At 40.8% G+C, this 16598-nt stretch overlaps 1 protein-coding gene across 2 annotated transcripts in view; it reads right to left on the bottom strand.

Moving 5' to 3' along the window:
- LOC103916276 (chromosome unknown open reading frame, human C10orf76) overlaps positions 1-16598 on the bottom strand; it is a 130007-nt gene that overhangs the window by 43888 nt on the left and 69521 nt on the right. Inside the window, exon 24 of one of the 2 annotated variants that reach the window (XM_009323243.1) lies at positions 13124-13203. The exons of the other annotated variant lie outside the window; for it this stretch is intronic. Coding sequence (XP_009321518.1) covers positions 13140-13203 — 64 coding nt within the window. The 3' untranslated portion in view covers positions 13124-13139. Of the gene's footprint in view, positions 1-13123; positions 13204-16598 lie in introns of those variants that run through there. 2 annotated transcript variants of the gene reach the window in all.

Here is a 16598-nt window from a genome sequence, read left to right on the forward strand (position 1 = left end):
AGGAGGGGGGTGAGGGAGGGGAAAGGAGCATTGCCTAAGCAAGAATCAACTACAGTCAAACCTACTTCGCACAGGAAATGAAGTTGAGTCCCACAATGCTATTTAATTAACTTAATTACACTAAGTGTCAGCTATGGCTGTACCTGCACAACCACGTAAGTCTAAATGGAGTTCACAATCTTAACCTTTCAGACTACTGCTGAAACTACCAGCTACCATGCAGATCAAAACCCGTTATTTATGGTCCAATCCTCTGAAAATACAAGATGCTGCAAACCTCACACTATTTTCTCATCAGACAGGTGCAAATGAGAATCACATTTGCTGAGAAATGCCTGATGGAAGCAACTAAAGCAATGCCTTGCCTTCCAAAATCCAGGGCCAAGGCTAAAGCACGGACTCTGATGACACACACACTCCACGCCCCCCTGAGTGAATACCATGTCCTCAATAAAGATGTCTTCACACATCATTTGGGACAAGGTGAAGTTGGTTTTCAGTGCCAAGGAAAGCTGTGGAGCCAAACACCATTACAGCTAAATGAATGGTACTCTTGTTATGATATTTATTTCATGTCTGAAAGGCTGGAGGATCTATAGTTGATTAACATTCTGTTTTCCTGAGACAGCGTGTCTAGTTTACGGACCAATGGAGAGCTTCATCTTGTCATAGATATCTAACTCCTTTGCTGTAAGTATTTCATGTGTACCCATCTTCTTTCGGATTTAATTCCCTTAACCAGACCTGCCTCCCTGAAAGCCAAGCTCCCTCCATCCCAATATCTGGAGATCTCACAAATCTACTTCTCAGTATCTAAGGGGTGATGATCAGATGCAAGTGATCTATTGCAGTTGAACAAGTTATCAGCCGAGTTACTGACAACAGGTTGGTATTAAATCCATCGCGACTGCAGAGTAAAATGCCATACCTTAAGCTAGCTTGTGCACATATGCTCATAGTTCATCAGAAAAAATGAGAACTGGGGCTCAACTCATCACAGCCCAACTGACAAGTGGCAAACTTTTAAATCACATGCCTACACCAAGGGTTTTCAGAATCAATTCAACGGTGTTGGGGTTTGTTGTTTTTTACTTTTATTTTGCACATCCTTATCCTGCGCCAAATTTCAGTCAGATCTTGACAAAAAACATTCAGCTGAATTGGCCATTGAAGGACAAATCCAGCATGCTTTGAGGGCAGACTTTCCCAGGTCACACAGAGGATGAGAAAATTATTTTCTTTTCAATTACCCACACCCCCTTCTCACCCACCATCATACCTGACGTATACCACCTGCGCTCACCTCTCACTCAAAACTTTGGTTTTGTAATTTATACCTACATTTATTTTTTCTGCTCTATTCTTTGTATGGGTGCTACTGAAAGCAAGGCCAGTGAAATGCATTTTCTATTTCAAAAGTGAAGTATGGTTCTCCAATCTAAGAAACAGTGGAGCACCAAACATTTCAAAGTTAATTGCTGATGTTTTCCTATCAAGCAAGTCGAAGAAAAAGCCTGACTCCTACAGTGTTCTGTTACTGATATGTCTTTTGTGCTTTAAAAGTTTTGAAGTGTTTTTCAAGGCTCTTAAGAAAACATAATGCAAAAAAAAAAAAGCCACATTTTTTAATCAGTTACATGTGATATGAAACGGGTGGCACAGAGGATCTGCAAGCAGTAAGGAGGCTTGGACTTTTCTCTATGAAAAGAGAGCTAAAGGTTTGTCCCTGCTTTTTCCTTATAATAGCTAATACACAACTACACACTGGAGAGGTACATCGGTTCTAACAGGGCAGTAACTTTGGATAGTTCAAGCTAGTTTCTTTGCGAAGCTTAAGCTGCGAAGCTTAAGCTGCACCACCAATTAAACCTTCCAGACCTTGGGCCAACCTCCAAGTTGTGCAACCAGACTATGTTTTATCACCTCCCTTCCTTTTTTTTTTTTTTTTTTTAAACAAAAACACAAAGCATCCATGTGTTCAGTTGTCGCTGACAAGGTTTGTAGACACTCAGCAGATGGGGAAGACCACACAACTTCAGCAACCAAAACTGGGGCCACATTAAAAAATGTTACCCATAATCAAATGAAAATGCAGGAAAAAACAAGCAAACCTGATGTAAAGAGCCAAATGTGCTCTTTCTATTTGCAAAATAACTAATACCAAAAAGGAAGTCACCACACTTGGTTGCATTAATTCCTATAAACTCTATGTGATTCAGAATCGCTCTAGCAAACACCAAAACATCCTAAGCATTAAAAGGGTGTTGAAATCTCGAACTCTCATTTTACTATTACACTTGCATTGGCAAAAATGCAGTGCTGGCAGTGCTGACTACTTGTATTAAGATATTTGATTTTTCCTCAGTTCCTTTTAGGTCTTCCATTCAAAGACTGACAGCAACATTTCTTTCCTGGTCCACTCACTGCAGCGGGCTGATTCCTATTCCTGCAAACTCTTCCGCCTGCACACAAGGGGCCAGGATCTCTTCCCTGGTGTTGCTTGCGAACCACTGTTAACAATATCATCTCAGCACTAGAAATGTTTGAGATAACAGTGCTGCCATACACTATGAAGGGAAAACTGCTCAATTTAAGCATTTTGGGAAATATGGAGGAACAGGCATATCTTACAAAAAAGGCATTCAGCACATGTACAGGTCCTGCCAATAATTACTGCACGTTTCTGTGAGTGATACTGCAGATTCCCCCATGTTTAAAGAGGAAAAAAATTCGCATGCCTTCTATTACCTTGGCTAGCATTCATTCTGAGCATATGCATAATTACTTACTATTGATAGGCACACACTCAGAAATTTCTGACAATTTAACCCAGATCAAACACTGCTCTAGCCTAACTGATACAGCATATATTGCTAGGTAAAATGCTGTAAAAATCTTGCTCCAAAAATACTAGTCAAACGCAGCAGAAAACCTGTTAGTGCAACATAAAGCAATCAGGCTGCTTACTGTTCACCTACCAAGCCCTGTTCTCCCTTCACCCACACTGCACTTGCTTAAGTCATCATTTTCCTGACTATATTTAAAAAGCGTACTTCGCCACCAGTTCTCCAGTGCTGTGTAAGTTAGCTTGCACGGCAAAATTTCCTTGTCTGTTGCAAGACTCCTAAAGGAATTAATCCATGCAAGTCATTAGAGAACTTTGGTTATTATTTTAAAGAACAGGTCAGATGATTACAGAACCCCTTCAGTATCAAAGGGATTAATTGCTGCTTTAACAGCCAACATGTGCTAGCTGAGCAACAGAGCAAAAGTGATATGGGCTGTGGCATTTGATGCTAATGAGCAACGACACTTATCAGTTTGAGAGCGCCAAGGCTTGGCAACATGCTTACTATATGAAAAAGAAAACTGCATAAATCTCTCTCCAGAAAAAAAAAAAAACAGAAAACACCACAAAAAGCAAAAAAGAAAAAAAAAATAGAAACCTGAATGCTATCTAAAGGGCAGAACTATATTCGGCTTCACAGACAAGCCAGACTGCGATACTCAACAAGACAGACAATCAAAATTAGAACCAAGTTGAAGATCCCTTTCTTATAAGGGATTTCAAATGTAAAACTCTGCCTTTGTTTCAAATTCCAGATGAAACTGTATATCTTTAACCTCTCCATTAAAATTTCATATTTATCCTTAATGTGAATTGATGAAAAACTTTGGACAAAATTCAAGATTTCAGTTCAACTTTGAAATACCAAGATTTCAGAGAAAAATTGTGACAAATCAAACTTCCATGTTGAAAGCATCCAACTATTAAAAAAAACCCTGAGGTGAGGATATTTCAAAATAAGAATTGGCAAATATTGAAAAGTGTTTTGATTTCAGCCTTCACCTTCAGGAAAATGGTGGTTTGGAACAACCGAGTTCTTTCCAAGCTATCTCTAAACTAAACCCACTGGCTCCAGCACAGAGTATTTCGTTGCACAGTGCACGTATACACACAGCAGACCCACGAGGCACTCAGGACTAACTGTTCACCTCCCCTTTCTAGCAGGGCTCCTCTTGCCACGGAGCAGGAAGCTCAGCTCAAGATCTACGGATCTCTAAGTCTTCAGATGCTGCATCTCTGCATTCAGAGGAGATGTACAACTGCTCTGTACAAACAAGTCACTGCAAGATAAATGTGGCCATAGGCCCCTGGCAGGAGGCCAGAGGAGCTGACAGCAGGACCAAATTTGGGGCGTATTATCCTAGGCTGGCACGCCTGTTCATTGCTCAGCACATTCGCCATTCTGCCTTAATGGGAGCAAATATACTTTCCCTGACCTTTACTTCCCACAGTTCTCAGAAAGCTTGAAAAATTAATATTCAGGTGACTTCTAAGGCTTCATTCTGCATAGTGATGAACAGGGAGAGCCAACAGAGAAACAAAGAACCTCTCCTTCAACACAAGTGGCACAGGAGAGCAGGAGTAAACAGAGTCCTTAACCTCCTGAACAGCAATGGCAAACCTGAGTGTCAACAAACCTTAATGACTTACTGCCCCAAAACACCTCTGCCATTATTCAACAGGCAGAATTAAGAGGTGGTATGAGAAGAGCAAAGACAGACCTGTAGCCCCTATAGATTTTCTGCAGTTACATGTTGGGGCAGCTAACGAAAGCTCCAAAAGAGGCTGTACTGGGCTTTCTTAGACCCTCCCTCAAACCAGCTTTTCATAACCCAGTAACAGAGCTGTATCAAGTATTGACTGCCTTTCCTGTTTCCTTAAATGGTTTTTAACATATCATCAATCGTACCATCGCTTTTAAGTGTTTTTAGCCATTTCAGGGAAACCGCAGTCAGACAGTTAGCTGCTAAAGGTCACATTCTCTTCCAGCTGTAGCAGGAGTCTGGATTCACCGCAGCCCGCTCGACTGGGGCAGAGTTCAGCGCAGTTTACTTTCTCCTGATGGTGGGCATCATTGAGATTCAGTTCCTGCCCTACCTTTACGCATAAAGCGTTGCTATAGGAAGCGCCAGTCGTGTTCAAATTGCAGAGTGCCTGCACACATGGAGACAGAGGCCTCTCAGGAGTGCCAGGCTGCAGACCCTGAAGCTGATAAGCAGGACTTCTTGTGTCAAAGGGTGTCTTGACATCCTGACCTAAAGACTCAAGGATCCTCGAGATCACAGTGTTTGAGAACACCAACACTACAATAACACTTACTCTATAGGTATGCACTTTTGAAGAAGGGGGGGGAAGACTTTGCTGAAATAAACAGCATATTTAACCCTTCTCTGGGTTTGAGGCCAATTCCCAGCATTATTTACTGCTCCTGTCCATTAATTCCATGACTAAACATGGAAGGCTGAGCAAAACTTATTCAGTAAAAACTTACTTGTTTAAGCAAGAAATAGACTTAAAAAATAGACTCTCTGAATCTCTGAAGCACTCTAGCTTTCTTTTGCTATTACAACTTAGTATGAAGCTCTTGCCGTTCTGAAACACAATGGGCAAAATCCCTGCTCCCATACAAAAACTGAAACATGTATGGCTGAAAATATAAATTACAAACATGATATTTTTAGCAGAAGGTTAAGCTAGTGAATGATTTCTCCACAATTCCTTGCAGCACAACGCCTCCATCCTGGCTCATACTCACTGAGCATAGCCATGATGGTAACCGCAAACTGCAGAAAAATGAAAAGCTTGCAGCCCACTGACATCTTGAATCTCGCCTCTGTCCCGTGGTCTTAAGAGCAACAACTGCTCAAAATAAGTCTCAGGACAGGCCTTCTGTTTAATTGCTGCATGGATAAATTTCAGTAGGTCTAAGGCTGATGTACAGGAGGAGAATTCTCCCAATGCAAAAATACAAGCCTGAAGCACAGGAATCCAGAGCGAATTTGTTAAGTTCTAAATGCAAAATGAGATCTTTGATACAGTCTTTAACTGATTCATGAAACTACAAGTGAGTAGATCAGCTTATGTGAACTTCTGTATATCATAGGCTGTTGCATTTTTCAACACTATCCTTGCACTGTGTAGTCTCATGCCAGTAGCTATCTAGAGCATCTTTCACAAAGGTATTCCTTTCAGATATGAAGAGGGGAAGAAAACCAATCCCTTCTGTTTTTTACTACAATGGTTAATTACCTATTAAAAATGGGTACCTAATTTGCAGTTTCAATTTGGTTTCAGTGTGTAGCCTTACATTCCTTTTCTGTTTTGGCATTTTGTCTTCTCAAAGATGCTCGAACACTCTAAAGAGCATACCTCAGGTTTTGTTTTAAAGAGATTAAGAGACTGAAATCTTGAAAGCATTTTTACTAGCCTCTCATAACTGAGGCTTCTCTGTCCTTTCTCTAGTTTTTCAATATACTTCTTGAAACAGACACCAGACAAAATTGCAAAATATATATGATTGTAAAAGCTCTTTCCTGCTCCTGCTAATATTGCAAGGGTCAAATAATCCTTTTTAGCTGAACATTTCACGAGAGACCTAGAGTAAAGCTGCCAGTCAATGCTTCTTGAGTCACTGCTTTTCAAGATACAGCCCCCTTTTGCAGACTGGTGCTTGCTTTTCCATGAACTGCACTGCCTGACAGGTTAAAAAGCAATTCAGATCACACTGCCTCATCTACTTCATGATTTAACCTTCTGCCAGTCTTCCAGTAACTTGCAAAATTTATGAGAAATTCTTGCCTTTTCTGATCACTTAAAAACTTACCACGTAGCACTATTTTCATACTCGTCACCTAAGAAAGTGCACCCTCGACATCCTTTCCTTCTGGGGATGCTCCATGACAAGTGCTTTGTTACGTCACTTATTCTAGGAATCTGCAGCATTGTTATTAATGCACGCTGCTAGCTCCAAAAGAAACACTACGAGTTTCACATGTCCATAGAACTTCAGTAATCTCTGCTATAACACTAACATACAAAGGTTCTTAAATACCTCTTCTCTCTACTGTCACAAGTTTTCCAGTTGTGCAGATGAGCTATAATGTATGCATGCCAGCAAACAATACTTGGAGAACCAACAGGGAAAATTTAAAGCCAAGTCTGACCAGCGGCAATCTCGATGACTTCCGAAGTCTCCCCCTGCGCTGATGTTCAAGAGCTCTCCGAGTTCCTCTGGGCACCTGGAGTTCCTTTGGTAATGAATGCTGACATATGACCCCAAATTTCTACAAACTCTCTGCCGATGGGCAGCCTGGTTCATGTGGTTTGTCTGCTTTAGCCAAGGCAAAGCGCTTGACACTAAACGATCTGAAACACAACTAATGAGTTCTGAAATTGTCTTATAGCTGTAGCCTGCAATGTGCTATTTGATCACATCAGCAGTTTTGGGGCCATCAAGTGCAGAAAAGTGACAGGAAGACAAGTCTCAGCTCTGAAGATAGGCTGTATCCATGTTTCCTCTCAATTAACAATGCTAACAGCATGTAAACACATTCTTCATCTTGCAACTGTGGTAACTAACATCAAGTAACTGCCAGGGAAACATTGATTAGAATGAATTTATGAGCATACAAATGCATTCTCTCTCCTCTGCAGGAACCACTGTCCATCAGTTGATCTCTCCAATGCAGAGAAGAACCCAAGCTGCCATGACCACAGACCACTTTGAAGAAAAATCAGCCTTGATATGCTGGATATTTCTAACGGAGCAATCTAACAAATACCACATCCCTTTAACTTTTTGCTTTCTTTACACGTAACTGACATAAAATAGAGCAAAAATCCAATTAAATTTCTAAAAACAGGTCACCTCTAAAACTCCCATATACTTTCTACAAGACTGCCAAGGAGTTCTCATACAGATCTGGACCTAGTCCAACCTGAAATATATTTTGGTGCCCTAAAGCCCATGGTATCTCAAAAGGACAAATTATTCATCAATGTCCCCTACTAAAATGCATTCTGCAATGTTGCTAGCACAAAATGGCTGCTTGCTATGAGTGGGCAAAATGATTTATTTAATATATATACATATAGCCTCTGAAGTACTGCAGTCCTTCTGACAAAGAGGCATACAAATGCGAGGATTATGCAGATAAATCACAGGTGCAGGACTGGATTTTACTGTATTTCCACTGTATGTGTATATATATGATTTACAACTAGTTTCAGATGAAGCTTTGTAATATTTTAACATTAAAAGCTCTTGTTTTATAAAGTTGATTACCACTTTAAAATACCTATCTTCCTACCCCTGTGTATTGGCTAATACATTAAGCTAGAATAAGACAATATACTTTTTTCTTCACAGCTATTGAGAAACTCCCAACCATGATTAGATTAGCTCAGTTCAACCCAGACCAAAATGATTTCTGGGATGTTCCTCAGCACATTTCGTCTAGTACATCTGCATTATTTATGGCATTTACACAAGGAGAATTGAAGGCTTTTATAAACTAAGACACAAATCAATACAAGCTCTTAGCAGATGGGGCCTTAGTAGGGTTCCACAGCAGCATCATTCCACACTGAGCAAACTCTTTCAACTGAATAACTGGTAACACAGAAGGAAAGGTTTGCTTAGAAAGTCAAGAATTAGAGGCACCCTCTGCACCCAACCTTTCAATGAGTACTGTACCTGCTTCATTTAGAAGCTAAACAGTCAGGGCTAGGTTTGCATGCAATAGGTCACTTAAACTGCTTCGCAACATCAGACTGCAAGCAATACGATAGCTCTGTTTCATTTCCCTCCCCAAGCTAAGATAAAAAGGCTGTAACACAGATGGCTTTCCCTGTCAGAGGCACCATGGACTGGGGAAGAAACGGATGGGAGGCAAATTCAGTTTGCCACTCAGGTCAGCAGTGTACTCCAAAGGAGACACTTCTCAGTCTCCGCTGTGTTGGTGCTTGCTGTAGGCAGCACAGATAGAGGGGCAGAACTGGCCTGCAAGACCAGCACTGGGTAGGAGAACCAGCTGGAGCCACAAAGCCTTAGTTCCTCAGTGAGGGAAAGACCCTCCCCACCTCCATGCAGATATAGCCCACAGCTGGGCCAACATGGGACGGCAGATGACAGTAAGATATATGGCTTCACATCTGCCTGTTTCCAGATAATGCTCTTTTAATTCACCTCAGCTGGTCTTCATAGATAAATGCTCTTCACAAAGAACTGATCATTATTTGAGGCACTTACAGCAGAGATCTCCCACCCTGATCTGTTTGTTTTCCCAACCCATCTAACTTGTGCACTGAGAATTGATGAGAGTTTTTTTTTTATTTAGTGAAATCGAAGTTTGTCTTCAGAGATTTTGGCAAAAGAACCTTTTAAACATCTATTTATAGAGCAGTGCACGGGGATCTGCAGTAGCCAGAAGGAAAAAGGAATTAATGATAAATTATCCAACATGAACTTCCTTTAGAACAGTAACCTGCAACAGAAAAAACAGATTACGTCCCTGTTCAATTCCTTGCTCTACAAAGGTTCAGTAAAAAGATTTGTCCCCTTAACCAAATAAAAAAAAACCTAGGGCCTTTAATTTTTTATTTTTTTTAAATCAAAGAAGTCTCAAAAGGTCCCACCAACTCAGCCTTCTTTAGCTGACAAACAATAGGCTACTGAACTTATGAAGACCTTTCTTCCCAACCGTTATATTTGAATCAGGGCTAGCAAGAAAGAAAAAAAAGATAAAAAATCCTGTTAGTCTTAATTAAAATCATGCCCTGCTCAGCTGGCACGGGTTTTGCTTTCATGAGATTTATGAGTTCGTGATCCTGACAGCTCTCCATGAGTTCTTTCTGGAGAAAAAAGGAACAGTGAATATAATGCCTGAAATTCTAAAGTAAAATCATGAGGGAAGAAAAATGTTGCATGGTTCATCATTCTACTCTTCTCTCCACCAGTGCTCCAGAAAATTACACGCTTCTCTGCCACCCCCAGAAAAGAGCAAAAGGCTGCTAGACAGGAGACCAGCTCATAGGAAAGCATAGCCTTCTTCCTTAGACATCCCTCGTCTAAGTTAACAAGGACAATATTTCCTGTGCATGTGCAAGCAGCAGCAGAAAGCCACAGAGAGGCTTGGAGGCCTTCTCTTCTGTATACAAAGCTGATGTGGGTCAAAATGTAGTTAAGAGACTCCTTCACATAACAATGAACCCTTACAGACACCTAACATGGGAATTCTGCCTTCTCCACTTGAAACTAGTGACAGATGTAACAAACGACATGTATAACCTAGATGGGTGACTGTAAGTAAACTGTAAGCCTTCAATCCTGAAAGCAGTGGGATGGGCATGCTGGCATGTTGCCTTACCCTTGGTAGCGGCTTACAAAGCAAATAGCTGATTCCTGAGAAGCTGCTGACAGATAAAATTTATGTAAATATTAAAAACTGCCATACTGAGTCAGGTAGCAAAGGCCAGCTCAGTGTCCCGACTTCAAAAGTGTCTAGAAATTGGAGCTCAGGTAACGGTATAAAAGCAGACGAGAACAAAATGATACTGCCCCAGAAAGAACTCTTACTTCCAGCCAACATGCAGTTCAAGATGTAAATGAGGCAAAGGTAATATCTGTACGATCAGTAACCCATGATGGAATTCTCTTCCATTAATTTGTATAATCATTGCTTTAAATTCACATAACCTTTTAGGTATTCCAGAGCTTAACTAAGTTTTGCAAGAAGCAATATCTCTTGGGTTTGAGCTTATCTGATCTTCTGATGCATCTTCTTCTTGTAGCTCCTCTTCATCTTCTCTATGACATTTAATATTTTTTACAAACTTTTGTATATTCTCTGCCATCTCTCTTCCAGCCTGAAGACTCATCATGTATATAAGTGTTCTTCATAACACATCTGGTTCCGTACCTTCAGCCATTCTTGCTGCCCCTTTCTGAAACTTTCCTAGTTCTGCTACACCTTTTTGAATTTTCTAAGCTCTGGATACACAGCAAATGAAAGACTAGGTTAGTTAATACAAAAACTTGCCTTACCTTTGGGAATGAATTCCAATAGAAGATAATACACTATTTACTGAGAGAGAGGGGTTGAGAAGCAAATAAAAGAAATTACAGCTGGGTAAGAGACAAGCTCCACTTTAGACCTGAATGGTTTTAAACACTACAACTAGCAGTTTAGTTGTGCATATTAAGTATTTCATCTAGAGTGGTATAGCAGCATAAACAGTAAAAAAAAAAAGAAAGAAAGAAAATAAAGAAAGTCAACAACTTTACAATAGAGCCACTGTAATGTTGCTGTGGGAACATTAGGTTATATGCAAATCCCAGGCTTAGTGTTGCAACAGGATAGGGGTTATTTGTGCATGCGTGTGGAGGGCAGTTGCAGATGTAGTCGAGTCCCTGACTGATGAAGGGAGAATGAACTAATATCCTAAAGATTGAGGCAAGTTTTATAATGAGAACTTAAAATAGCTTTTTCTTAAATTTTCCTTAAATTATTTACTGTTGGCCTCCTTCAATAATTTTAGGCTGTTACCACAATTCTGGTGCTGTTCACCTGCTTGTGTTTCAAAAAAAAAAAACCCAAAACAAAACAAAACCAGTCTTGGGTATGGTCAGCAAGTACAGAGAAGGCCTCCAAGAACAAGGAAAGCACATGTGGTTCTTCCCTCCAAATCTGCCCTGAAACTTCGGCAGCATAGAGAATACTGAACTGCTATAGCGTTGATTTTTCAGGTGAGACAAAAAGCAAACATCCTGACCACTCGGTGAGGTTTACACTTTTCAACAGAAGCAGAAAGCGGAGCTTCAGTACCCGGATAAATTCCAGTTTGGGTGGCAACTCTGGAAATTTGCCTCCACAGCTTCAGTTCGACGTTCCTCGTCCTAGACTGTCGCATGGTGAACCTGTGCAAGGCTAGTACCATTCCTGTGTTTCAGCAGCACACCAAAGAAAACACAGAAAAATCTCAGAATGTATCCTCTACAGTGTGTGATACTTCTATAAAGGAAACCCAGAATATTTCTGGAAAAACGTCAGTAAGATTATAAAACAGTGGTCAAAAGAAAAATACAGACATCTTTCCTGAGGCTAGGAGAAAGCATGCTGTGCTAAACAATTTAATAATTAAATTGAAGAAGAAAATACCATTGTAATTAACATACAAAGAACCAGCATGGCCTAGCTAATCTCATCATGAAGAGATCGAATAAAGTAGCATGCGTTTTATGGAGCAATTTAATCTGGCAAGCAATTAATCGTAAGAGCACTAAGTCAAACGAATAGTTTTCCCTTTAAGGAGATCACATTCATCATCTGTAATGTATTCTAAACTGCAATTTGTTAGCCAGCCCCTGAATTTTACAGAAGACATTTACTGTCTTCCTTTACTGGAGAAGTGATCCCTGACTGACAGGAGGGAGTGGCATCAGTCTTTTTGAACCAGCTAGCCTATTAACACTAATAGGTTCTGAATCATTGATGCAAGAAGCAAATAACTTACAAAAAGCAGCTACAAGTTTTTACAAGCCTTATACTTTAAAAAACACTACAATGGTATTTACCAGACTCTTTGAATCAAGTCCTAATCCACTGATCAACCTGATCTGACCCATCTCCGTAATGCTCTGGAGCTGATAACATTACTGATGGGGGCGAGGGGAATTAAAAAAAAAAAACAAAACAACAAAAAAAACCAACCCTTGCTCATTGAGAACCTCAGCAGGCATCTCTTACCCGGGTTCCTCCTGGTGCAAGTCTGGGCTTCTGGCTTTCTCCATCCTCTCATATTCTCAGCTACAAGGTAATCCTTCCCTGACTAGCTTTAAATGGAATTAGATCAGTTTAGATTGCATCGTTCTAACTGATCACAAGACTGCCCCAGACCCTCAGTGCTTTTAATGTTGGAAGTCCTTTCACTTCCAAGTTTTATTTATTCATGATACTCCCTGCCCATTTGTTCACATTACAAACTGCCCTTCAGCTTCAGAAGCTGTTCTATGTCGCTTCTGTCTCCCACTACATTAGTAACCACTAGTTTTCACTTTGCTGGACTGGGCAAAGCATGCACCAAGCATCCTTCGCAAGAATAATGATTCTTGTTGCTTGTGTCTGCACCTGTCCACATCCAAGTTTATTTTCCTAGAAGATGAATTTGAAGGCCTCCTCTCTTCCTAGGAAAGGCTTTCTGTTGAGTATTTCCCTGTCTTACTGTGTAGAGGGCATTATTGTTCTGCTTGAGTGCACAGTTTGGATCATGAAGATTAGCAGGCTGAAAGCAATCAAAGCTCACATCCTCTAGGTATCCTTGGGCCCAAACCGACTCCCCTCCAAACACAGCAAATGCTGTAAAAAATAAAAAAGTGTTATCAGACAGAAAAAAGGGCCCTTAAGAACCATTCAGTGCATCTAAGTCTTAACAGGGACCACTAAACTTTACCAAAAGATATGTGGCAACATTTCACTTCACCTAGAAACCACACAAAATTCACTCAACTCAGGTGAGGCTATGGGCCATGTGTAAAAAAAGCTTGCTAGGGACATACAGCTTCTGCCAGTGCCCTACTGCCCCACTGCTGCTCTGAATCAATTCAAAAGACAGATTTCTTCAGAGTAGTGACAGGATGAGACGTATATGCCTGGCTGCTTTCAGTCCTCTTCCATCCTGATAATTTCCCTTATGCTCCACTCAGATTGAAGGCATGAATGTAAAGTAGCCCCATGCCAAATCAAAGTTAAATAAATAGTCCAGGAGATAAAGTGCAATGAAAAAAAAAAAAATAATCCATGAGCTATGTTCCAGACCAAGTTCAGTTAGTATCGTCTCATTCCAAAAACAGTTAAAACAAAACTCATATTAAACTGATTATGAGAAAATATTGCTTTACTTTACTTCACTGTCAAAAAAAGCATGGTGAAAAACTTATAAAAGCAAAATTAATCAAAATACAGATTTTGATACTCGGGGTGGGGGGGGAACAACCCACAGCAAAAAAATGGCTACACTTGAGAAAAACTCCTGATGGCTAAGCCTTTAAACTCCTCTGACCTGAACCTAAGTACACAGTATTGTTTCCTGATGCCTTCCTGCTCTATAACATCATACTTACAAGCAGACCGATACTACATTAAAATGACAGGAAGTGCAGGCACAATTCATTTAACAATTAATCTACCCTAGCTATCATTTTCACTTGTCATTAAATGCCTCTTAAATGCCCTCAATTTCATATAACCATAGATTCTTCCTTTAAACATACACACGGGGGAATATGCCATTTATAGGCATTATTCAAAGAAGCGCTTTCTGTCCCCATCATAAACCACAGCATTAATCACACTGAGAATAGTTTCTTCTCACAAATGACTGAGTTGCATAGTTGGATCTCATCAGCAGGATCCAATTTACTGGTAAGTTCACAGACAGCAGACAATACTGGGCATCTGCAGCAACACATACTGCGAGTCCTCTAGTTTTTACCTTTATACTGATCTTTCAGAGAAAGAAAATAGATGCCAAAACAAGCTCCCACTGATTTAAATAGGTGCTCGACTCTGCATCTTTAGCGATTGGACCCAGAGTTAACATATAGCACAGTGCACTCAAAGAAAACAAGCCTTCTTGCTTCTTTTACCATTTGACCGTGCAGTGAAGAGACTGCTCTCTAAAAATCAAATGGGTTAGGTTGGAAAGGACCTTTGGAGGTTATGTGGTCCAACTTTATACTCAGCATAGGGCCAGTTAGGCCAGTTTGCTCTCAGCTGTGTTCAGGCAAGATCTGAATAACTCCAAGGATGGAGACTGCACAACCTCCCTGAGTAATCTGTTCCAGTATTGGATCACCCATGTTGAGAAGAATTTGGGAAGAACCTCCCTTACTGCAGTCTGACTTACTTTATTTCCCAGCCAAACATGAGATCTTGGAGCAGTCTTGTCTTGTGGCTCTCCATTTCTGACAGAAGTTTATGCTGAGAGTGGAAGCCACCAAACAAGGAAGAAAAATAGGTGCTATCCAGTGAGAATTGGACAGCCTGCTCCTTCAGCAAGGCTCAAGATACCACACATGGCTAGCCTCAAAGCAACCACAGCTTTCAAACGCTAATGAACAAAGGAATCAAGAACAACGTATGGCAGACCTATTGCTTTCTGAGTTTAGGAGGGAATGTCTGCCTCAGACAAGCTCATCTCAATGTCCATAAAAAGTTAATGTCAAGCTCAGGTTCCAAAGCAGTGTTGCAAAGTTATAAGGAGGACATCAAATAATTACAAAAAAGTGTAAGTAGAAGCAATTGGCCTTTGTTCATGTACACTGCCCTGTTTAAGAGGCTCCCTGTTAAGCCTTTTCAGACACCCCATGAAGGACATCATATAAAGTATATCATATTCACGCCCCTCTGTCAGCAGCAAGGGCTTTACATTAATTAACACACAACCTTCTGGAAGAACGATCCAGTTTAAAATTCTTCATCCAAAGTGTGGGCAACATCACGAGTTTTTTTTAGAATAAAAGGCATTTATCCTGCCCTCAAAGTATTTAACCAGCTACATTTTCTATAGTAGATAGAAGCATTTTTTCACAGTAGCCAAAGCCATCATTGAAATTCAGTGTTCTAAAGTTTGAAATCATCCTTCCCTTGGCCACAAAGGTTGCATTACTTCCCATCCCACACAGACTCAAAAACTTTCCATAATCCAACTAATGAGAAGAAAAATGTCACTGTAATTAAGACACAAAGTGATGACCTAATTAATCACTAAAGCAGCAACATGAAAAAGCTTTTGGGCTTTCAAAGTCTTCTAGCAAAGTCAGGCAAAAGGATTGCCAGGGAGCTTTTAAGGTCATCCCACTTTCAGCCACCCTCAAAATAAGGCACATTTGAAACCATGCTTTTATATCCTATCAAACAGGACTCCACTGGAGCGAGATGCCTTCAATGCGTCAGCAATCTCCTATTCAGACTCCCTGCCAAGTAGCACCCAAGTTCTCACTTTCTGGGCTCATGGCAGTATTGCCTCAAGCCCAGTACCCAAACTGAAGCTTTAGGCAATGGTTATGTGGGTATTTCTCTTAACAGCAAGAACAGCGTGCAAAAACCACCCTGCACTATACCAGCACAAGCAAGAGAACACGTGCTTAGACCCCTGCAAAGAGTCACATCAGTGACCACTGATGACAGTGGACATAAACTTAAAAAACACTTTGCAGCATATTAGCCTAAATCTGGTGTAACAGGTCAATGCTGCTAAGAGAGACTGTCCGGTTGTCCCTAACGCTGAGCTGCTTGTACACACACCCTCTACAGGGCTGACACAACCACTTGCATATCTGTATGCAATGAAGGCTTGAGAACTGACGCAGGCTAAAACACATTGTTTTGTTTTCTTTTCCTGCCTACATAGTTTTATCCTGGGTCAGGTCCCCAGTCTCCTCCTTTACATGCAGCTGCACAATGCAGGCTGCTCCCCACAGAAGAGATGGCAGGAAAGAATGGCAGGTGAATCCTCCTGCTCAGCAACACTGTCAGTTTATACCTGCTCCAAGTGATTGCAGAAGCGCAGGCTGAGGAAGCACACTGGGGCAGTTTTGCCAGAGTAACACCCTTCAACTAAACCCTTAACAGCATGAGATATCACAATCCGATACCTGTCACAGATGAATTCTTCATGAGATCACTGTTACCTTAATCTGTTTGGCTTTGATAGCTGAGAAACAGCCAGGCACATGGGCATTTCTGACTGC

Source organism: Pygoscelis adeliae, unplaced genomic scaffold, assembly GCF_000699105.1.
Source record: "Pygoscelis adeliae isolate BGI_AS28 unplaced genomic scaffold, ASM69910v1 Scaffold294, whole genome shotgun sequence".
Classification (NCBI taxonomy): Eukaryota; Metazoa; Chordata; class Aves; order Sphenisciformes; family Spheniscidae; genus Pygoscelis; species Pygoscelis adeliae.